This window comes from Chanos chanos, chromosome 8, assembly GCF_902362185.1.
Source record: "Chanos chanos chromosome 8, fChaCha1.1, whole genome shotgun sequence".
Taxonomy (NCBI): Eukaryota; Metazoa; Chordata; class Actinopteri; order Gonorynchiformes; family Chanidae; genus Chanos; species Chanos chanos.
In genome coordinates this window covers 41,471,883-41,495,988 of record NC_044502.1, presented here as the reverse complement: position 1 = coordinate 41,495,988, position 24,106 = coordinate 41,471,883, and the positions used below count along the sequence as shown (strand labels likewise).

General features: G+C 40.1%; 2 protein-coding genes across 2 annotated transcripts; both read right to left on the bottom strand.

Moving 5' to 3' along the window:
• Window positions 1-6,601: 6,601 nt before the first annotated feature.
• On the bottom strand, window positions 6,602-15,056 carry vsig10l (V-set and immunoglobulin domain containing 10 like). The gene is made up of 14 exons (XM_030783205.1): window positions 14,987-15,056; window positions 14,103-14,429; window positions 13,533-13,805; window positions 12,709-12,972; window positions 12,342-12,587; window positions 11,473-11,751; window positions 10,878-10,970; window positions 10,222-10,449; window positions 9,602-9,721; window positions 9,460-9,500; window positions 9,256-9,342; window positions 9,082-9,100; window positions 8,097-8,235; window positions 6,602-6,752 (listed from the first exon to the last, which is right to left on the bottom strand). The coding sequence occupies exons 1-14, from the start codon at window positions 15,054-15,056 to the stop codon at window positions 6,602-6,604; spliced, it is 2,337 nt and encodes a 778-aa protein (XP_030639065.1).
• Window positions 15,057-17,163: 2,107 nt separating this feature from the next.
• On the bottom strand, window positions 17,164-22,480 carry etfb (electron transfer flavoprotein subunit beta). The gene is made up of 7 exons (XM_030781855.1): window positions 22,375-22,480; window positions 20,420-20,578; window positions 19,664-19,822; window positions 19,235-19,297; window positions 18,457-18,615; window positions 18,116-18,329; window positions 17,164-17,859 (listed from the first exon to the last, which is right to left on the bottom strand). Exons 1-6 carry the CDS (start codon window positions 22,426-22,428, stop codon window positions 18,159-18,161), a joined length of 765 nt encoding a protein of 254 aa, XP_030637715.1. The 5' UTR covers window positions 22,429-22,480; the 3' UTR covers window positions 17,164-17,859; window positions 18,116-18,158.
• Window positions 22,481-24,106: the final 1,626 nt, after the last annotated feature.

Genomic DNA, 24,106 nt, shown 5'->3' with positions numbered 1-24,106 from the left:
TGTGTGTGTGTGTGTGTGTGTGTGTCTGTGTGTATGTGTGTTGTTGTGTTGGGTGTTCTGGAATCGTGGATATGCAGAGGCTTGCAGTACTGCGGCGGTCAATGCAACATGCTGAAGTTTACAGTTTCTTTCAGCAATTACCACTCATACTGCTTGCACCCAGAACACAGGACACACACACACACACACACACGCACACACAAACTCACAGCAGAGGCATGACTGTTCGTCTCTTTCTCTGACATGCACACACACACAAACACACAGACACACACACACTTCATACCTCACACACATTATAGATCCATAGACAAATGAAAACTTCAAAAGAGGAAAACACAGAGGCAAACAGATATTTAACATATTGTTTTAACAGTTGTTATTTCATTGTCTGGATATTCTTCAAATATTACTCATATATATGGCAAAAATATTACTGTAAATATTTCGGAGATGCCCTGCAGTTATTGTAAATGACCACTGCTGTGTTTGAAAACATCAGGAATCAGTGGAATAAATTAAACGACTCTCAATAAAAAAGAACTGTTCATTCATTTCTTCATGTAGTCTGTTAGGCAACTGCTTCCACAGCAATAGTCACCATTACAAACAGTGAGTCATTTCAAATGAAATGACATTTCACATCAGGTTTGTGGTTTATGAAGGTAAGCGACTGTCATATGTGACATTTTATTCCATGAGCTAGTCTAATCATTTGAAAGAGGATGTGACGGATTACTGAAACTGATTACAATGCAATGACCGCTGTATACCATGGCCCACAAAATGTGTGTGGCTGTCTGGGGGCGAGGGGGGGGTGCACTGAAACCATCCACTGGTCATGATACATGTGATGTCTGGGTTTCAGTGTATTTTAAGTCAGAGCACTGCATGGGTGTATTTTTATGGAATTTTCTTGCTGCTAAATAGCAGAACATTCGAGTCAGTACTTCATATACCTATGGGTTTATTTGTTCAAGAACATTGTGGAAATCAGTCAAAAGAAAAACTGATTCAAAAACGTCATATTCACCTTTTGATGGTTTTCCAGTACAACATTGCAGCAACAGAGAGTGGGAAAATGACAGCTTTTGTCATAACCCGGCTAACCATTGAGGACTGATGTTTACATGTGACCATTGACAAGACTGGGTTTCCATCCAACTGTGTAACTCTGTTACAAAGACAACCATGGTAAATACTAGGTGCGGCAAACATGAGGAGACAGTTTAAGTCAGTTAGTCTAATTAGTCTGGCCCTAGTAATAGCACTGACAGTAAAATGATTGTAATCGAGCTTCATGGCGTTGATTTATAATCAAGCAGCACTGCCTTATATTCAATTCTGTGGCTAACAGGAGGCCAGTGTAGTGACTTAAGAATCGGGGTGATGTGGTCTGACCTTTTGGTCCCTGTAAGAACTCTAGCAGCTGCATTTTGAATAAGCTGAAGCTTTTGATGGTCTTTTTGGGGAGCCCTGTCAAAAGACCATTGCCATAGTCAACCTGCTAGAAATAAAAGCTTTTATGTGGCTATTTAGACTTTAAGATCAGAGTGAACTATAACGCCAATGGGTCTAATTTAATATTTGGGAAGTTTAGTTTAGCTGAATTGTTAAAACTGTAATTGTACAGATGAATACATATCTGTTTTGGTTGGTTATTACATAATGCACCTTATTATTACATTTTCATCATAAAAGAAGTGCAACTCCCGCATGTTTGTAATAACCACCACAATATGTAATAATTTATTACAAAATGCGAGGAAATTTATAACATACTGCGTTCAAGCTGTTTATTACAAAATGCAGTAGATTATTACAAAATACACGTTATTACATAATGAACTGAAAATCGATGACATTTTTACGAATTAGATAATGCAGTGTTATCACATGATGTGTTCTTACTGTCACAGCCTGCACCTCACTTTGGACTTTTAGTTTGAAATGTCGTGTGCTCCTGTACCGTGTGTGTTTCCACCCCTCACCTGATCCTGTCTGTTGCATTTATTAACCTCGTTCTCCCCTCGTTAATTTGTACCAATCATGTTTGCCCTGTTTAGTTCTCCTTTTGTATTTAAGCCCTTGTGTTTGACCTGTCCTTTGTCTATTGTTGTTTGTGTTTGTATGCACACTGTTAGGCTGCACCTTTTTGTTATTGGCCTCTGGTCCTGTTTGCACCTGTTTATTTATCTTCACTTTGTAAGTAAAGTCCTCCTTTTTGTCACCACCATCTTTGTGTCTTGCGCTTGGGTCCTGCACCACTCCAGCCATGACACTTACAGTGATGCTTGATGTTGAGTTTACAGTGGTTTGTGCAATGCGATTATGAGCCAGATAGCGTGTAATGCTGGATTTAATCTTGCGTCCTAAAGACAGCTACACCACGTACATCCTGTAAAGAGGAGGTTCACTGTTTATATAACAGCTCACTCTTCTGTGTTTGTGCCCTTTGCAACGTTTATCTCTGTATGACTAAACCATAAATACAGTCTTCTGATTGATGCTCTGACGTTTTTTCAGTAAAATAATGTTTTTGTTGTTTACTTTTTGGATTCTAAGAGATATATCAGCAAGCTATTTTTGCGCTGGTGGACAAAACAGAAATCTTAAAGACCCCTAGTAAAATACAACATTTCATTCTGCTTAATCTAAGAGTGAATGAAATAACCATCTGATTACACACAACACGGAAGACTGTTCAGTGGTTAGAAATAGGTCTTTTTTTAAGCCCTTTGACATAAAAATAAATAAATAAATGAGGTAAGCGTTAGTTCATTTGAATTCCAACCATAATCCAGGTGACTGTTGCTAATGGATTTGAGTCCACAGCACACTCACAATGGATCACTCCATCTCTCACAGAACAGGACGACTATGGGAGAATGACCAGAGCGCCTAAGGAGAGGAGTAACAGCGTAATTTTAAAAAGAGAAAGACAAAAAAAAAAAATATGACATTGATTCTATGTAAGTAATGTATCAGCTGCCACCCCACCATCATCACCTGATCACATGACCTGCACAGACTTTTACTGGATGTTCAATTGTCATCATCCCAAGCTCTACAATATTGGGGATGGAATTGCCACATCCATTTGAATAAATTACACAGTTTGGGGCCAAATGAGATTTTTAATTTTTTTTTAAAGCAATAATTTGGCCGGCTGGAGAAAGGGGCTATCTAAAATGTTCAATCAACCAACACAACAGGGCTCAAAAGGAGCACTGCACGGAAACAAATTAAATGTAGAATTTTTTTGCAACACTTGTCACAGGAAGTCACAGATATATAATGAAAAGACCTACAGTATCAAGATTTAGTCAAAAACTACCACAGAACAATTCACACATGTTCACATTGCCCATTGGTCTTAAACAGGAAAACTGAATTGAACATATTATCTAGTGTTGAACTTCCTGCTTGATAACTGATTATATAACAGTCGCCTTTGATCATTAAGTACGTGTCATGGGATAACTGTGAAACAGGTCATTTATGAAAGCTATTTAGGTCTTTTGATGTCAGAGGGATGAATTATGTGTCCTACAGAAAAACATGAAAACTCATACGGAAAAGGTTGACACAAATCCGCTCTTAACACACAAATCCACAGTGTACCTGCCCTCCACAGAAAGAGGGGTGCTTTCTGAACTGCTCTGGCCCAATTCATTTTGAGCAACGCAGCGATACGTCGCTGTCTCTCTGCTCACGGCAGAAATTTGGAGGATCTGCGACTCCTGGACGAGGTTGACCTCTTGATCCCCCTGTATTTGAGACCACCTGTAGGACAGCATGGGGGGGGGGGGGGCGGGGGCAGGCCCTGGGGGTGACAATACAGCAGTACTGACTGTCCCTCCAGTACACGTGCGGGCTGCTGGGCTATGGACACATTCAATGGTGGGCCTGGAATGCGGAGAGAGAAACGTGGCAAAAAGCTGACAATTGCACATAGACAAACATACATGCATGTCTGCATATCTGTCTATCTATCTATCTATCTATCTATCTATCTATCTATCTATCTATCTATCTATCAGCGCTTAATTTGTAAATCAGGGGGTCTGGGGAACACACAGAGGGTGCTGTTCCGGTGAGCCAGGGGAGATATAAAAAAAAAAAAAAAAAGTCACGTGACGTGCACAAAACTCCTTGCGCTTCAGGCGTCACTGCGACCTGAGTGATTGACCTCTCTATCTTTCTATCTCTCTCTCTTTCTCTCAGATAGGCAAATAAGCGATTTAAAAGTAACCTCAATGGGAAATAAAGGAATGACAGAATAGATAAGTAAAGGATGATGTATAGTGCGCCGGTCATATGGAAGGGGTAATGTATAGTTCGCCGGTCACTATCGAAAAATAAATCCAGACAGGACGAACAGGATCCCGACGCGCAGAGGGTTTTTGTTTCGTCCTGAAGCGATTTAGGCTACCCGCAGACTCGTCAACTTTTTGTTGCAGATTAATAGGTTGAGGATTCTGTTTATTGATATTTAACGTTTCCATTAATGGTGCAGTTTGAGAGAATCAATGGCACATCTCGGGGAAGTTTAAGTTGAAGTCCCAATTCATTTCTTGTGTCTGCACATTGTCAAAAACAAATTACCATGAATTTCCGTTATGATTAGTGAACGGACTACTTGTGAGATATGAAAAATGTGAATTAGAAGTACAAAACCCGGTCATTCATTTTTCTCAGTGGTTATTAATTTTTTTCAGCTATCATTATCAAGAAATATCGGACCTTTGAACGTTGGGATGGCCCATTCAATCCAATGATACTTTCTGCAGTATTCCGAGAAACCGTATAATAAGCATGGGGGTCCTGCATCATCCTGTCGGGATTTATTTCGCTACAATGACCGGCTCGCTGTACATTATCCCTTACTTATTACACGGCTACTTACTAAAGAAATCAATAGTTTGACACAAAATATTGAAATAAAAATAATTTTATTGATTTAAAAATTGTTTTATTGCTTCCGCTAAAAAAATAGTTCCATAGCATTAATATTAATACATAGGTAGGTAGGTGTAGGTATGTGTAAGATTTTTACTGATCTCAGTTGAATGCTGGCCTTGGATGTGGTTTATCATGTGTGCAGTTACAAAGCTGGCCTACATCTGAGAAGTACATCATTAGCACCTTTGACAAGGGGAGTATGTTCATCCTTGCCATAGATATTCTTGGGCACAACAGGCTGCTGCTGTCTAAGGTCCATGGCCCACTCAGACTGTGGTTCTGTACTACACAATGCTGAGTAAAACCATATGGAAGTTGATTTCCAAAACTGATTTGCAAGCTGATAGACTGTTTACTGGCACTATAACCAACATATTTTATTGATTTAAAAATTATTTTATTGCTTCTGCTAAAAAAAATAGTTCCATAGCAACAGTCTGTTATATATAGCAGTGGTCTGCTATACAGAAATAACAGACCGTAGAATGACATTACTGACCAATCAGAATCAAGTACTCAACAAAGCTGTGTGATAAAAAACTGTTGGTTACAGTGCCTGTAAACAGCCTATCAGTTTGCAAATCAGTTTTGGAAATGAATTTCCATTTGGTTTTACTCAGCATAGCGTTCGTCACAAATGAAGCCATCTATCTATCTATAGATACCTGCACCTACCCTATAGATAGATAGATAGCTAGATAGACAGACAGACAGACAGACAGATAGATAGATAGATAGATAGATAGATAGATAGATAGATAGATAGATATTCTTGGGCACAACAGGCTTCTGCTGTCTGAGGTCCATGGCCCACTCAGACTGTGGTTCTGTACCACACAATGCTGAGTAAAACCAAATGGAAGTTGGTTTCCAAAACTGATTTGCAAGACTGTTTACTGGCACTGTAACCAACATATTATGTTTTTTATTATACGGTTCCTCAGAATGCTGCAGAAGGTTCCCGAATGGGCCATCCCAACACTCGGACGTCCGATATTTCTTGATAATGACCGCTGAAAAAATGAATGAACGCTGACGTTGACAACGACTTTCGTGCTTCTGATTCACATCCTTTGTCTTCCGCTGCGCGTCGGGTTCCCGTTCGTCCTGTCAGGATTTATTTGTCGATAATGACTGGCGGACTATACATTATGCTTTACATAAATATAAGTGCATCACTATATCTTTCAGAGAACTCACACAAAGCTTGGTGTCACATCTGATCTGCATTACTATTTGCCTTGATTTCCCTCAGCCCCCAGACGACTCTACTTCAATGCAGCAAATCAGCAGTACTGTTTGCTAAATATACAGCATGTGTTCAACCACTATGAGTGGAAGGTAGAAAATGCCATCTGAAATCTGAAAATGAATTATGAAGAATTCCCGTGTTGCCAGAGATGGTTAATATATTGCAGTTTATTAGGGTTATTATGATAAAAGAGTATGTGTCTTTGTCTTGTTTCCCAGCATCCCAATTATATCTCTCCCAGTGGCCTCCCACACTTACACTCTGCCGTCGCGGCGAAAGGAGAGGGGGAATTTGTGGCTCCCCGCTGTGTTTATGGCTCTGCAGCGAAAGCTGTTTTCATCACGGTGCCGCAGCACTGTGTGCAAGATGTTGTCCCTGAGTGTGCTATAGTAAAGTGACAGAGCCAGCTCTGAAGTACCGCTGGAACATGTTGGCAGGAGGGTTGGCATCACTATGGCAGGATAATGTCATCAAGTTGCCCACGTGTGTCACCCTCCGATCCCCAGAGATGTTCACAGAGATGTTCTTGGGGCATCTGAGAGAGACATGGCAAGTGATAAGAAAATGAACACCTTTGTTCTCACTGATGTGAAATAGAATCTTTGATCACCAAAGCCATACAAAATGGTCACAACACTTGTAGCAAACAGCTCCCCCTACAGTTCTGAAATGTTACTGAAGCCATTTGGAAATTGAGTTAGTACTAGGGAAGTAATGGTTTCTGTTTATTTTTTACTTTTTTTGGGGGGGCGGGGTAACTCACAGCTCACATTAAGCACCAGGTGTCCAGTGATGGTCTGGCCCTCCGCATAAACTGCTGTGCACATCACGGTCCTCCCATGATACGTTGCATGAGCCGGAAATGGGAAACAGTCGCTTGAAGTCGCCGCCGTCCACTACCATGGTCAGTGTGATTGCTTTGAAGAATGCCACTCAAGTCCCGTCAGAGAACTCACACAAAGCTTGGTGTCACATCTGATCTGAGGGAGGGAGGCTTGAGAGGGACGGTAGGTGTGAATAACAGAGCAGGAGACCTGAAAAGTTTCTCTTTCCTTTAGCCCTCTATTCACAGACAACTCTGGTCCTGGGCAGCAGCTGAGAACATAGAGTGAGAGAAACCATGCAACCATGAATATTATTGCAATTATATAAACCACAGAGGAATGTCGGACATTTATACTCCTGAAGGGCCACAGTGTATGTAGGCTTTTGCTTAAATCCCACACAAACACTGCTAATTCAGATAATAAGGGCCCTTATTCAGGTGTGTTGGATTACTGTTGGAGCCATCCAAAAAAAAAAGAGGTTATTGGTCTGTGAATCGAACCCATCCTCTCTCCTTTAAGGTAATTAATATCTATGCTCATCTCAGCTGAACTCTACAACTGACCACATGAGGGCAGTATAATCAAACACATTTCACTCCAACTCAACACAAATAACATAGAATGAATTAATCAAACACTTGATTTCTAGAGGATATAATGACAAATCATCCCTATGGGTAGAATAAAACATCCTATCACCAGCTATTTAACTTTAGAAAAACACTGTAATCCTGGCCTCACAAAAGTAAAAAAAAAAAAAAAATGCTGGTTATGGCTGTCTTTATTTGTAATCATGTATAATTTTCAATCTTATGTTTGAAAACCTCAAATAATCTCACACGCAGTTCAAAAACTGTTGTAGATCACTATTATCACTTGTACCTGCAACATTTCATGTAACAGTCATGTCATAAAACCTCTGTTTGACTATGCTTGGGTCAATCTAAACATAAAGCATTTCTCCATTATTTTCTGAAAGAATATCGCTGAGTCTTAGACTGCATTTTCCTGCGGTCAGCTCTGTTCTACCACAGAAAGCGTCTATGACTCACTCTTTGTTTCTGCTGAACGCCACCAGGTATCCACGGGAGACAAACTTGTACCAGGTTACGTCATGAGGATGATGGGATGCTGGGTGTTTGGGGGAGCAGGGGATGACCACACGTGAGCCTCCGACCCTGCCGAACTGAGCTGGGGTCGTCACAGCCCATTTCTCAGCGGCCACAAACACGCGGCAAATCACGAAACACACACACAGACACACACAGACACACACACACACAAAACATGATCAAAAAGAAGTCTCAGAGTTCACAGGATTGCCAAGAACACATACTGCTATTTTGGATTTTCTCCAGAAAAAAAAAGGGGGTCTGAAAGTAACTGTGCAAGGCCTGGATTAGAATAGAGCAATTAGCACCCTTCACTGCTATGTGGCATTTAAAGTGAACTGAAAGCAGAAGTTAGATTCATAGGAGTGTAGAATTCCAGAAGGGATGGCCAAAAATAACCCCCAAGGCTATATGTGTCACACCTTAAGAAAAATACAGAACCGGGAAGACCTCAGTTCCCACTGAAATATTAAGTATAACTATGACGTCATACAGAGAACTGTATTCTTCACACAGGGTTTATTAAAATTCTTGCTGTTTTATTTGAATACATTTTAAAAATTCAATAATTTAGAACAAATGATTACAACAAAGAGCAGACACAATAAACTTTATCGTATGGAAGACGGGCCATGAACAACAGAACTGACAAAACAAAACACAATGATCAGACAGATAGTATTAAGATCTTCTTTTAAAAGTTCAAAATTTACATTCAAATTAAGAATCTCCAGTTGTTCTCTTTAAGATCTGTTTTGCTATAAGAGACTTCACATGAAATAAGGTTTTAAAAACTGACATAAATACATAAATTAAAATCATCAGATGAAACGAGGGTGTTGTTGACAGAGACAGAGGTATTGACACAATCTCTTTTAAACTGTGGTGGCCATTCGCACAGGACCACCCCCAAAGGGCAACGTACTTGGTCTCTCAGGTAGAGCCTAGAAACACAAAAGCAAAAGAAGGATTCTCTCAATATCTTAATTTGGTGTTATTGCTTACTGATGAGGATTTCTAGTCAAAACATAAACAACTGTGTGAAATCAGCATCAGTGTGAAATAAACTGAACCAGATGTAAACTCTAGGGTCAAATACCTTCTTTGGGCTGTATTCAGGGGGTGGTTTCAGTCCCCCAGTCAGTAATTTATGAGGATTAGTCAGGTTAGGCTGAGATGCCACGACCTGAACGAGAGGGAAAGAACAGACACAGTGAGAATAGGCAACACATTAAATGAATGACACTTTAAAAAGTTCATCTGGGGGGAAAAAAAAAAAAAAAAAAAGTTTGTGCATAGCTACCTTCTCTACTGCCCTGGATACCGGATATTTTGGAGGTCGACCTTTAATACGCAGAACAAATCATTTTTAACTCAGTGAAAAAAGACAAGGGACTAATGCATCTGTGGATGGATGGATGGATGGATGGATGGATGGTACATACTTCTTTTCCTATACCAGATGACAGACAGGACAATAAGGCCAATGAGGATGAGCAGCACGAGAATACTGCAGGGGATTCCAGCAGCGATTCCCGCGATGGCTGGACCACTCAGACCCTCCCCTGTCCATCACACAGACAAAAAGACATGGACACCATTAGAGATCAGTGCCAATGGACTCTTATTAAAGTGATATTTTACTTTAAATGCTGTTTTACTCCACTCTCTCTACTGGTCTCATTCACCAAAACTTTGCCAAACTGCACTTTAAAGACTACGGGATGAAATGTGAAGAGATAAAAGCAAAAGCAAGGTACGGGGATAGTTTGCCCTGCCCAGGATACCTTCTACATGATATGTTAATGCAATATTTAAAAAGAGATGATTGCTCTTGAACATCATTTGTGAAGGTGCGTTAATATAAAATTAATACCCCAGTTAGCCATAAACTGGAGTTTTATACTGGATCGACTTTTAGCTGCTGTGAACGTGAACATTATCAAACAGTCTGCACAGTCAGACTGTAAATTATGTATAATATTTTTTTTTTTTTGCTTCAATCATTTAAAATTACAACACAATTTCTCAGGTGTTACATCCAAATTTGTAATTCATCTATAACCTGGTCCAACCATCTGCTGGACTGAAGGCGCTCCACTCATTCTGCCCGCCAAGGGAACGACCTGGAAGTAGTAGGTTGATTTGGGGTCGAGTCCCGAGATGTTAATGGTTCTAGCCGAGGCTGGTTCTGTCAGGATGGTGCTGAAGTCGTGAGCTGCTTTCCCGCTGAGGTTGTGTTTGCCGTTAGTGTTACTTGAGAGATCCGGGCCTTTCATCTGAATGTCAAAGTCTTCAGAACAAAAGGGAAAAATAAAATGCTGGCAGTGAGGTGACAGAGGAGGATAAAAGACTTTCAGCAAGTGGACTGGCCATTTTTTTTCAAGTAAAACAGGTTATAAAGTATCCTTTAGCTAATGGTTATTTATGAGTATAAATCCTTACCATTATGTTCAAAATATCACTCCTATTATATACTAAAAGTGCCACCATTACTGACTGACATTTACATCCTTGTCTTGCGTGTTTATAATTTTAGCTCCCACATTGTCATCTTTCTCTATTTTTAAACTGTCTGCACATGCCGGATGACTTCATCTCTTGTTTATCAAAAACTTGTTATGTGAAAACACTCAGGTAATGGAGGGACTGAACACGGAAATTTTAGCATTGCTATCTGAGGGCAGGTTCTGTGCTATGTGAGTATCTGGATCACTCTACCTGTCACAATAGAGGTTGGAGGCACTTCCCATGTCAGCGTCACCAGTGTGCCTGCCTCATTTGGAGAAACATGCAAGTTTGACACCACAGGACCTGGTATGTACACATGAGTGTGTTCATGCGGGTGCGTGGGCGTTTTTAATAGAGACAGCACATGGTTGAGAGAGAGAGAGAAAGCAATTATATTTGCAGAATTCCAATTACCTGTATTGCTGCTGTGGAGATAAAGCATTCGGTTACACTGAGAACTATTCTTGTTTCTTTTGTAATACTGAATGAAAGGACTGCATTTGTATGATTGTAATGCCAACATAATATTGTGTTGGTTCAATCTCTGTTGACCAATGAAAGTTAAGTATTAGTCATCCCCAAGATCCTCTGGATGCAAGCATGGTTTACCATAAAAATAACAAGAAGAAAATAAGCAAGTTGGTTATGTGCTAGAAAGACAATTCAACATGACAATTACGGAAATATGAATATGGCCAATATATTCTTCTGAGTAAAAAAAAAATGACAGCAATAGTTTCAGTGCATGTCAAATATTATCACTACTACAATGTGTAAAGCATCTCTAAGGTTGAAAAGTCCTTACGAAGGAGCTGGATGTCTCTGCTCCTGTTGCCCAGGGGGTTGGAGGCCATGCAGGTGTAGGTGCTGAGATAAGTGGTGCTGAGCTCCAAGTCAAGAATATGGAGATCTGTCGTACTGTTGCTGATCTGGTATCCCATCCCATTGCTCAGAACCTGGCCGGCTTTGAACCAAACGACGGTGGCCTCTGGCATGGCCACAGAGTAACAGTGAATTGTGACCATCACTTTGCTGTCTTGCCCCACTGTGGTGGAGACCACTGGGAGGAATTCTGTTGGACCGTCTGCATGAGGATGAAAATAGGAACATGCTGTATGACACCATCCTCCGGCCACTACTGTACACCAAGAGATGGTAGTGATTTTGATATATGTATATTAAAAAAACACGCATGCACACACACAAATATATATATACACACACACACACATATATGGAAATGGAAAACTCTGTGATTGCACACACTGTGAACAGTGAGCAGTGAATTTGTCCTCTGCATTTAATCCATCCAACATACCAGTAGTGAACACACACACCGGACGCAGGAGCAGCGGGCAGCATTCCTTGCGCCCAGGGGGCACTGGGGTTAAGTGCCTTGCCCAAGGGAATCGAACCGGTAACCCTTCGGTCACAAGCCTGATTCTCTAACCCGTAGACCACGGCTGTCCATATGTATATCTGTGTGTGTGTGTGTGTGTGTGTGTGTGTGTGTGCCTGTGTTTTAATACATATCAGTTACATATTATCTATTTTGCATACACATATATCAGTTCATATATCTTTTGTATATATATGTATATATATGACTTCATAATGAGAGGACACCCAGGAGAACTGGGAAGTGGTATATTAATAAGACTGAAGAGAACTTACGGACAGCGATCCCACACTGCTCTTGATGAAGCGGATGTTCGGCCGTGCAGATGACCTCCATTCCATTTAAGTTCTGACTGACCGCTGTAGTGATGTTAAAGTCTCCTAGCCCACCGCTGGTGCTATTCAAGGTTGGGAAAGACAGCAGAGCTTCGGGAATGCCGCCTGGCCACAGGCAGCGGAACTGCAGCTCCGTATTTCCATTAACCGCAATAACTGAGCACACAGGGCTGCCAATGGGACTCTCTAATATAAGAGAAAGAAGAGAAAGAAGGAATGAATGAGATGATACTCTTCAGTGAAGCAAGTACAAAAATGTACTGAAATAAACTGAGGCCATGCCATTCAATCACTCTATTTATTGTACCATAGATATTTATGGTGATGCTCCTTCTGAGTTTCACTCCAGTCTTCTCATTAAGCAGTTCACAAATGTAGGCACCACTCTGGTCTGTCTGGACGTTGCTGAGGTTTAGCATTCCTGCAGTGGAGTTCAGAGGTTGACCTTCATAAAACCAACCAGCAGAGGGCGCTGGCTCGCCTTTACCCCGACAGGAGAGTGAGAGAGACTCTCCCACGACAAAGGAAGCTTTTGTGGGACTGACCTCCAGAACAGGCTGATCTGGCCCATCTAAGGGCAACCAGAGAAGGACAAAATTACACACAGGACATAAAACAAGTCATTGTTTAAAAAAAAAAAAAAGGGGGGTTTCTGATAACATGCCAACTCAACTGCATTTCAGGTCAGGTGATGGTTAAAAAAAAATTAACGCAAAGAGGATGACCGCGCAAATATTTTTGTTTCATCACCAGTGAACAAAACATGTTCAGAGACAGTGAAATAATCAAACTGATTACATTCACAAAATAATTATTCAACGCTGAAAGTGACCATGTCAGTGAAAAAAACAATCCATTTGGACGGATACTAGTGGTGAGAACATATCAGTGAAAACTAATCATTAAGATTAAGACAGCTACAAATATTGATGAGATGGAGAAAACAGTAATGCTATCCAATCCAAGTTATTTTTGAAAACACTCCTTATAAAGCGACAGACTGAAAACCGTGACTAATAAGCAGTGACACAACGGTGGAAATGGAGACAGCATTCCAACAGCACAAAAATGATCAATCAATAGATTCAATATTGTAAAAGACAACAAAACCATTAAGAGCTCTGGTCTTACACAGCACAATGATGTTCCTGTGTTGGGAACCGTTGCTGAATGGATTTGTCAGGACCACAGTGTATTGGCCCGTGTCGTTTCTGTTGGGCTGCTTGATTGTGAGGTTCTTCCCACTGATTAAGTAATGGGAGCTGTTCTGTACCATTAATCCATTAAAATACCATTTTGATTCCTGGGCTTCTCCTTGCATCGTGCTGTAGTACAGCGTAAAGGTAGCATCACCCTCGATGGCATCACTTGGGTGTACATTCACAGAAATGTTCCTAATTAGATCTGTTAAGACACAAGGTAAGAGAAAGGAAAACAGTCCCGGTCAAAATAAATAAATAAATAAAAATAATGCGAGACACAAAACTCTACCTTTTGTGAACCTATTATGATTTATGATTTATCAGAGTCTAACTTCAGATTAAACAAGCACTGTAACAGTGTTTAAAACTGTGTTTAAAAGACTAATGTAGAGGTCAAACCATCAAAAGGGTATTATAAGTGTTCGTCACAGTTATTCATAAAAAGTTGCTAAAAACCAACTCAACGGACAAATCTTTGATTCTAAGAGGCCTTACTCACCATACACCTTAAGAGTGAACGTGACAGTAGCCTCTTGTAGCCCAGCCTTGGTGAACCGTACTGTGTATATGTCGCTGTAGTGGAGTGATACATTCGTGAAGATGAGAGACCCATTTCCATCTAGCGCCAGCACACTTGCAAAAGCGGCGTCAATTTCAGGTGGATCTTGCCCAATGATCCAGGTCACCACAGGTGTGCTCCCCTTCAACCAGGACACCATGGGCTGAGTTGCACCACTGTAGGACACCCCCAATGTTACATCGCTAAATACTCTCGCTGAAACCACTGTTGGTCCAGTGGGAGAAACGGTAAGATTACAGTGGCTACCTGTGGTTGAAAACAGTGATGACATAACATGGAACTCAACGTGAAAACCTAAACATTCCAAAACAGTGTTGCAGGGCGTATGAAGTAGATGTGCCACTTCAATGCACACAAAACAGGCTTAATTACAGTGGAACCAAAAATATAAAAGTTTTACTCCCAGGTTCAAGACTTCTACAGAAAGAAGGCTTCGTGAGTTTTTATCCTGATACTGAGGTTTAATCAGCTAGTTCACCTTGAGCTGCTTCAAATGTCTCGCGCTGTTCACAGTCGCTTTTATAAATGAATTTCACGAAACTTGATGTAGGCTATACTACCTCAACATTCAGTAACATTTAAATTAATTAACATATCGAAAATGACGAACGGCGTAAAATGGATTTTTAACACAAAATGGGCCCATTTCCAAACAAACGATTCATGGAACGAAAAGGGCACTTTGTACAGCAACGAAGTTACTGGAATAAAAGAACCTCTGAGACCCACTCAGGACCCGAGATAACAAATTATGGATGGTTATTAAAAACAATACCATTTAGCGCACTTAATGAGATACTTACCTGTTAAAATACATATTAGCACAATTGTAACAGAAGTGATCTGTAGAGCGCTCTGTTCACTTCGACGCATGATAGTACCCTAAATGAGACCAGATTTAAGCACTGTAACTCAAATGTGTGTCTATGGTTTCCAAGTAAATCCCATCGTTTCTTTCTGTGCTAAAAAAGCAGCGACCAACAGGAGAGAAACCGAATTATTTTCACTCCGTCCTCCTTGCTTGAGCCTCCACCCTCCCTCATACAGGTTTGTCTATATGTCAGCAATCTTGCGGGCTGTCTCACCTGATCCTAACGAACAGACAAAACCTTACGTCTAAACCTGTTTTAAGGAAGGAATAAAACAAAATTTTTTCCTGCTGTTGTTGTTCTTGTACGTCTGTGATCTGGCTACATCACAGTCTGCAGGACAAAAAAAAATAAGATTAAATATCATCATTTGTGGCACGATTTTTGTGTCATCTTCTGGGCGTAGTTTTTAAGTTTGTTGTACAAGCGGTTCTGTACTTGCTGTGTAATTTCAATTCAAAAATTGTTTTACCAGCGCGTGGATGTCTGATATAATGGAGTTTAGAATTATATATCCTTTTGGACCCTACATTTCCCGGTACTCGAACTTCGAAGGTAAAGATGAGGACACCCGGGGCTCTCCGTAAGAGATTGTCCGAAGATCTCATCTGTTTTGAGTAAAAAAGTAATCTGTCACTGAACACCGTATCCTTCTGTATGCAGGGCCTATTGCTTTCTCAAAGTTGAAATCTGCGAAACTGGACAATATTGTTGGCTATACTGTCCTATGTTTTTTTTTTCAGTCGAAAGTGAGACTAACAAGGGATTCTAATGCGGAGAAAGTAATTTGAGAGCTAAATTGAACTGAGATAAGGATCCTTGAGAAGTAGCCTCTGTAATACAAACTGACTTCGTCAAAACAAGCCTGGGAGACTCTGTTCTCTGTGTTTTCCACTGAACTAGAGAGATGACACTCGAGTGCGGTGTGAAGTTCTCCGGGCATGTTTTCATATCATGGTCTCACTTAACAGGTTGAACACGTTTTTTGTCTTAATGATGGTCAGATGTCGTCGGAGAAATTTAAAAGGAAGGAATGAATCGAGAAACGACTCCTCGAATCGAGTCCTCCTTCTTAGAACTCTTCATTTAGTCAACGTGACATAGCTATTACAACGGTTTGATTCCACTGCACAAGAACAAAATTTCCCCACATTATATTTGGACTTCCATAAAGCTTTACTCTCTAAGAAGTCCTTGCCTTTTCATTATGATTTGTGAACACTGAATGAGAATGAAATGTACCGGCAAATAGAACAGCAGTCAACCAATATAACGGTACTGAGGAAGGCGGAAAGTCAGCCGGTCTTGCTGCATTCCATCCTCAGTTTCAGGTAATTACGGCCACAACTTTCATATCCCTTGGCAATGTTGCTCAAAGTAAATATCTTACAAATTAATACAAATTATGGGATGTCTAATCTCCAGATTTTATATTTGTCCAATCAAATGCAGAAAATTGCATTTAAACCCAATATCACACGCTCGGCAAACATATCATGAAGTGTTTGCGCTAGTAATTAATTTGTGAATCAAATGAAGAACCTCATATCTGTAGTAATTAATCTAAGTTTTATGGCCTTCAGAGAGAGAGGGATGTAGAATTGAAGCAGAAAATTATTAACTAAATGAGCCTAAAAGAGATAGATGCTTCTCAGAGCCCAGAGCCTTCTGTTAATCTGACAAACGGCTCAAGGTTTAGAAAAGTGCAAAATGAAAAATGATGACTTCAGGTTAAAGTGGGAGAGAATCTCTCTGTATCATCCTGAGAGCTTGATTTCCAATAGATATTTTTTTTTCTACTGAATGTCACCCTCTAGAGATTTCATTTGCTTTCATTACAATGCTTTATTGCCATCCATCTTTTCTTCTTTGGCAAATCTCCAAATCTCTACTTTACTGGAGACTCTCCTAACTAATTCCGACGGAATTCCATCCAGGCTAACATGAAATGAACACGGACTGTGATGCATGTTTAAAGAGCTCCGTGATGACCATTTGCATGAAAACAGACAAAATTTGTCAAGTGTATAATGTATCAATCAATCTCTGAATTTATGTACAATAAAGTCCAGACAATTCTTCTAGAACACAGACAAAAAACAAGTAGAGGGTATGGGGATTTACATATGAAAAAGAGATCATCTTTATTATTATGGTTATTGATACTGTACAATCAAAAACTCAGTACAGGCGCTTACGGTAAAAAGTATTTGATCGATTTCCCTTCTCCCCATCTCATGCTAAGAGACACTGTCCAGTTAGAACTGCTCTAAGATACATTTTTTTTATTAAATGAATAATGAACAATGAAAATGAATTTGTACAACTGTAAAGAGTGAGACCATTTATTCTACAGACCAGGAAATCCGCGTACCCCTAGACAAAGGACATTACAATGGCATAGACCGCTGCGTGGTATAGGTGCTCAAATATGTCAGGTAAATGCCAAGATATCAATGCTTAATTACAAATATGGTTTAATGTAGAAGTGCATCACTGGCTTCTTTGTAGTGTAATCAGAAGTACATTATCATCGGATGCAGCTTCTAATCAAATCTAATCAAATGACACACATAGAGGAATATGATCTAAAGTGGATTCCAGAGCAAGGCCACCTCTGCCTGGACAGGAGACACTCCCTTTAGGGACAGCATCTCTCAGCATTTCTCAGATTTACAGAAAGATTGGGAGGCAAACAAGCATAGGCGCAGGTTTTGCTACATCAGGTCCGGTTCAGGTGCGTTATGGTGAAACTACTGACTGTTCACAGGGTTTCACCCACATTGTCTTTCATCTTGGAAACTGTCCTGGAAAAGAGATGAAATGAAAGCATTTTTCACTAAAACATGCTAATGTAACAGACCACTCCTCAGTCCTTACTGGGGTGATTATTTTCAGTATTAAGTATTTGTTCTGTACCTTCCCCACACTTGTTACATGTAGATCCGTACAGATTCAAACATTAATACTCATGAAACCGTTGGTTAGTCATAGGGCAATGCAGAGAAACATTGCATACAATTCATCACGCGCACGGTTTTTGAACTGATGTCCATGTCTTACCCCATGGTTCATGTCCGTCCTGTTCTTCCTACAGCACCCGTCTCTATATCCTCCCAGCCTCTTTGAGTTTGCCGACCAGGTCATCCACCGTCTCCACCTTCATTCCTGCCTGTCTCTGAGGAGGCTCATCCACCCGCACCACCTCCACCCGTGACGTCAAGTCCACCCCCAGGTCCTGAGGCTTCACATTGGCAATCTTCTTCTTCTTGGCTTTCTGAAGAGAGAAGATGGGCAGCGGACGGATTTAGGTTTTGGAATCACTTGGAGGAGGGTGGGGGGGTGACGTATTCAACAGAAACATTAACATTATCTGGGGGGGGGGGGCAAAGCCGTTACCGTACCATAATGTTGGGCAGGGTAGCGTATCTGGGAGTGTTGAGCCGCAGATCTGCAGTCACCACTGCTGGCATATTGACCTTAATGGTTTCCAGTCCACCATCAATTTCTCTCACAATCTTCACCTTGTCTCCTTCCACTGCCACCTCTGAAGCGAAGGTTCCCTGTAGAATGTAACAATCATGTTCAGATATGCAAATGTCACCATTAACTATTTCATGCCATTACTCCAATAAGTCTGATCTGTACAGTGTAAAGACAATACATAATGTCTTATGAAAAAACTGTGTATTCGGTACAGACTCCTGCTCTGCACCCTAGTGGTTCCTAAACATAACTACATCGAAACGTAAACACTGAAGTTTGCCTTTGGACTCTTTTTTTTTTTTTTTTTTTTTTTTGAGTTTTGGAATGTAGGACTCAGATGTGACTGACTCAAACTAGACCAGTCTAACTCTGATAACACAAAATGTAACAGCTGACACAACATTGGGGAGTGTAAGCTTAACTGTGTGTTTATTGGATGCTCCACAAAAAACCCAGAAATACTCCAAAACATAGGCTGGATATTATATTACAATTCTGAAATGTTTTCTGTCAAATACTGTAAAACCTGTTATAATCAAGTGCAAGACTGGCAAAAAAAAATTCGATTAGATTATGCCTTTAACGACATTAAATGATTCGAGAAGCAAGATTATAAACCGTACGTTGTTCCATTGTGTGTGTGTGTGTGAGGGCAAAGAAACCAAATGAAGATGATAAAAAAAGATGACCACTGACCTGTGGCCAGTCCAGTAAAGCTGCCGTCATCTGACCAGTCTGGTTACAGTCATCATCAATGGCCTGTCAAAGTGTAAACATTGCTCAGAGACCAAACAGACACCATGACAAATGCCTTACATCATTTGTACACAACTTGCATCACTTTCAGGATCTCTTTCAGGCTGCATGGCCCCTCAGACACTGGCTTAAGAGGCTATGCACATCTGTGAGACACTAAAAAGCAAGATGATGTAATCTTTCTGACTACAGTAGAATCTTTCTTTAACAGCTTTTTTTTTTTTAACAACTGAAGTTATCCACAGACACCATAAATGAAACATGGTTTAATGTTATTCAGTGGAATGACAGCTGAGGAAGGAAAAGGGGAAATGAAATATGCATAAATATCAGGAGTCAGGAATACAGGACTGTGTGATGGTGAGTTACCTGTTTTCCCAGGATTACCAGCGAAGCCTCCTCTTTCTTAGCTAGGGCAGCAAGAATCTTTGAGACCTGAAGTGGGCCAAGATTTTCATAGTCCTTTCCAGAAACCTCCACATGGATTCCGCGGTCAGCACCCATAGCCAAGGCAGTACGAATGGTCTCCTAAACATGACAGACATGACTATCTTAATCTCCATCAAGTAACTGGACTCAAAGCCCTTCTGTTCACTAACGGCTAAACAAAGTGACACTGAGAATAAGTGGCAATGAAATGATGGTGGACAGGGTTGTGTAATGCTTAAAACCCCATTAAAACTCTCTCCACACCATCAAAACCAGACTAAAGACTTTTCAAAAGATCTATTTTCTCTAACTTATGGGTAACATCATTTTGATTTGACTCTGTTATAGACATGTAAAGCCCTTCGAGATTAGAAATAGTGATATCGGGCTCTAAATAAACTTGTACTACTATCATTATTATTATTATTACCATGAGAGAAAGTAGCTAACTCATTATACACATCCATACAGACGTATTTATTCATTTCACTGATGCTCTTATCAAAGACAGCTTTTCAAGCTCAGAGGTGGCACACCTCCACGCCGATATCTTGGTCAAAGATACGCTGACAAAGGGCTGCGATCAGGATACAATGACCAACCTTTTTCAGGTATGCCTATAAAGTCACGACCTGAGAGCATGACCCTCTGTGAAGAACGCTGAGCAGATGCAGAAGCACTGGCTGAGGTTCGTACCTGCACTTGTTGAGGACCGCAGCTGATCGCAACCACCTCCTTAATGAGCTTCTTCTCCTTCAGCTTCACAGCCTCCTCCACAGCAATCTCACAGAAGGGGTTCATGGAGTGTTTAACGCCATCTGTGACCACGCCTGAGTGATCAGGTTTAACTCTGATCTGGATTGGGGAAAGGGAGAGTAACACAGACACAGAGATAAAATATAATAGGTATGGAGCTGACTAGCCATCTGTAGACAAGTGTGAGGAAACTTTTTTTTTTTTGTCGTTCTCAAAAGGAATTCTCTCTTTAAAAAAAAAAAACCTTGGGAAAATGTGAATGACATATAAAACAAAATTAAGACAAAGCATTTTATTCACAATCATGTTTTTGTGAAAAAGCTTAAATGCAGCTGTGGCCATAACTTATCTTCTGGCGAAAGAAAGGCTTACACTTAAGCTCAAAATATATCACTGCTACTATTGCATAATCTTAAAGGCTTAATAAACATCCAAAGCTAAGCTTGATCATTTTGTCAAACAAAATACCCTGTCAGTCACGTTGCACAAATATGTCTTGATAATCCTATAAGAAACTACTTATCAGAAAGATCTCCATTGCATTGATTAATTCAGTGGTTTTTAACAACAACAACAACAAAAAAAGGCTGAAAGTAGTTGAAATGCGGTGTCTTTCATCCATCTCTACCATTACAATTTCATTTTGTACCTTTTCCATAAAAAATGCAAGATTGTACTTTATTTCCCATTTTTAGGTGAAAAATGGACTTTGAATCTTAACAATTTCTGTACAGTGGATCCCAAGGAATGAAACTGAAAAATACTGAAATAAATCAAGAAACTAAATACAAGTCAAGAATGGAGTGTCCCTATTCTTGTCTCCTAATCCAAAAAATCCTGAATCTTGATAGGCAGTAAAAAAAAAAAAAAAAAAGATTTTTGACAAATTAAGAAACTTTGCCTTGTGCTCTACTACCTAGGCCTGATCAATTGTTTATTAAAGCATTTGGCAAAAATCCATAATTCCTTATTCTGCAAATAGATGGCTTAAAGGCACATCTGTAACAGTCAATAGCAATATTTTTACCCTCACCCTCACCCCACATTGGTTGGATACAACATACCTCCTGCTCAGAGACTGCCAAGACTAGGTTGCTCCAAATAGATCTAGACAAGGGCTAAATTGCCGCATAGTCCAGTTGACAGTGGATCTGGCAGGAGTAATCTGGCTCAACCCCCTAAAAGTCGGTCCTCTATCGTCGATTGCCATGAACACAGTTCGAGAACAGGCGACTGAACTTGTCATGGCAACCACTGACCATTCTATTTAACTTTGTTTTATGCTGTCTGACAAGAAGCACTGTGAGAAGTAGCACGACGTCTGTACACAACACAAGGTATTATAAAGGTAATGAAACTAAAAGAGCTTTAAATTATAAATGCTCGAAGGCTTTTTAGCAAATATGAGGCACGACTGCTAAAAACAGAAACAGTTAAAATTGAAGCTGGTTATCTAAGAGCGTACACTCAATATTGTGATTGATAAACACAGCAAACGCATTTTTAATCGGCAAATTTACAAATCAATATCAGAAATACCGGGGAAAAATGATCAGAGGCGTTTAGTGGACTTTTCGTAACTCTCCTGCCGAAAACTTACCAAAGGTGTGAAAGTCAGGTCACAAGGAGTCTAGTCAGAACTGCCTCTAAACTATTTACGTAAATTATCTAAAAGTAATGCGTGCGTTACTGCATTAGAATTTTATTGACGTTGTCTACGTTTTAATGTTAAGACTACTGTCAAAGCTGACCTTGATACAAAGCCACAGTGAACTCAGCTAACCTGACTCTCATTAGCTAGCAGGATACGACTACTGATTGTTTCAAAGACTGTTTAAAAAAAACTATTGCTGGAGACTTTTACAGTGCGGTGATTGCTAAGAACCAAAATATACCTTGACTGCATAGTCAATGACACGTTTAACTCCAACAAGGACCCGGCCAGTCATTGTAGCAGCTCTTCTGTCCGGCAGCGTAGATAGTCAGGCTCAGACGGATCGAGTTCGCATGGGAGAGCAAACACGGAAGGATATCGGTGTGAAACAAGTAAGGCGGGGCATAATTGACCCGCCCATTATTGAAACCAATGAAATTCTGCAAAACTAGTTGCCTGTCAATCAAACTTATCTACAGCCAATCTCTTGCCTCGTGTGTTCACACAATTGCAGTCCTACAGATGCCATAAAAAATTCAGTTCCGTTCAAATAACTAGGTTAAAGGTCATCCTTTAATAACAACGGAAGACGAAAAGGATAGTATTGTGGATAATTGACAAAATGATACAGTGCCATGTTTCAAGTTAACTGTTTGAGATTTTTATGAACAAGTTTTATTTACTTTTCTTTTCAGGGAAAAAATGACAAACGTCTGTTTAAGATTATTAAAATAAAATAAGAACAGGGAGACATATACTCATTTTTTAACCTTTAATGGAATATCGACAGTCTTTACCCGTAGATCAAAAGTATTCCCTCGCGCTCATAATCAATAATTCTATATTAAGATGTAAGTAAAGAGGGGTAGCACTAATTAAAAGCGATTTGTATTTGTTGACATCCCTGGATAGTGCCAAAGAGGACATGTTTCAAACAGAATAATCATATTAAAAACTATATATCCTCAAACCATCACGCTGATATTCGCTGCTTTAATCACTTCAGTGGTTTCAACAAAAAGAAAATGCCGAAAGCTGTTGACATTAAATTGTGACAGCCAAATACACATCAAATCACATCAGTATCAACTGTACAGCAAATATAGATGAACTGGCTATAGCGTTTATATAAGTGGCATTGTGTTTATTTTAAGGATAGCAGCACACTTTTCTCACAAATCTAGGTATTTGAAGGGTTTGGTATACATTACTGAGACGCAAAATTCAGGTCAACAAATTAATAAAAAGGCAGGAGAAACGATGTTAAGAGCAAAGTTAAGTTTATGAAGTTCAGTTAACTTCAGTTATGATCTGGGCAAGCATCTACTGAACCTGATGAAGCACATGTTTAATGTACTTTGATGGTAAACTTCAAGCTCGCGTGTTTGGAGAGCATGTAGAACGCAGGTTGCTTTGAGAATCAAACATACCATTGTAGAAATATGAAGAAGGACGCCCCCCCTCCCCCCAGAATATGATTAACTCTTCTATTTCAACGAATTGTGAGTTCACTGTGTCAAACACTCGTCTTTTATGAAAAACTATGAAATCAAATCTAGTTTATAGATACATAATCTTGTAACTGATCTCCTGTTTACGCGGGGTATCGCAGTGGGTCAGCCGTTTCGTTTCCAGGAATATTATTTCACTGTACATAATCACCGAGAGGAATGGCACAGAACCTCAATGCACACACCGACTATTCTTAAACATGAACGTTTAAGATTCGCGTAAAACTAATTTGACATGATGCAGACCCCCCTCCCCCTTCCTTTTCTTTTAATGTAGGTGTAGTCTGAAAGTCCACTTCACTGTCCCTGACACTATTGTGAGATATCAAGTGGAGAGAGAGTAGCTGCTTGGATCTGTACTTTCAGCGAGCGGCCACAGCGGAGAGCAAATGAATGCAATTCCGAGCAAAGCCGAGTTAGCAATATTACCATAATCATTGCTAACTTTAGCTTTCTACCGTG

What these genes read in the sequence shown, in the direction of transcription:
- vsig10l (XM_030783205.1), bottom strand. Translation starts at nt 15,056, where the DNA reads ATGCGTCGAAGTGAACAGAGCGCTCTACAGATCACTTCTGTTACAATT. An exon ending in GCTAATATGTATTTTAACAG is followed by an intron (nt 14,430 to 14,986) that starts GTAAGTATCTCA and finishes TTTCAACCACAG; the next exon opens with GTAGCCACTGTAATCTTACC. An exon ending in GCAGTGTGGGATCGCTGTCC is followed by an intron (nt 11,752 to 12,341) that starts GTAAGTTCTCTT and finishes ATCCTCATGCAG; the next exon opens with ACGGTCCAACAGAATTCCTC.
- etfb (XM_030781855.1), bottom strand. Translation starts at nt 22,428, where the DNA reads ATGACTGGCCGGGTCCTTGTTGGAGTTAAACGTGTCATTGACTATGCA. An exon ending in CTTTACTGGACTGGCCACAG is followed by an intron (nt 18,616 to 19,234) that starts GTCAGTGGTCAT and finishes TACATTCTACAG; the next exon opens with GGAACCTTCGCTTCAGAGGT. An exon ending in CTACCCTGCCCAACATTATG is followed by an intron (nt 18,330 to 18,456) that starts GTACGGTAACGG and finishes TTCTCTCTTCAG; the next exon opens with AAAGCCAAGAAGAAGAAGAT.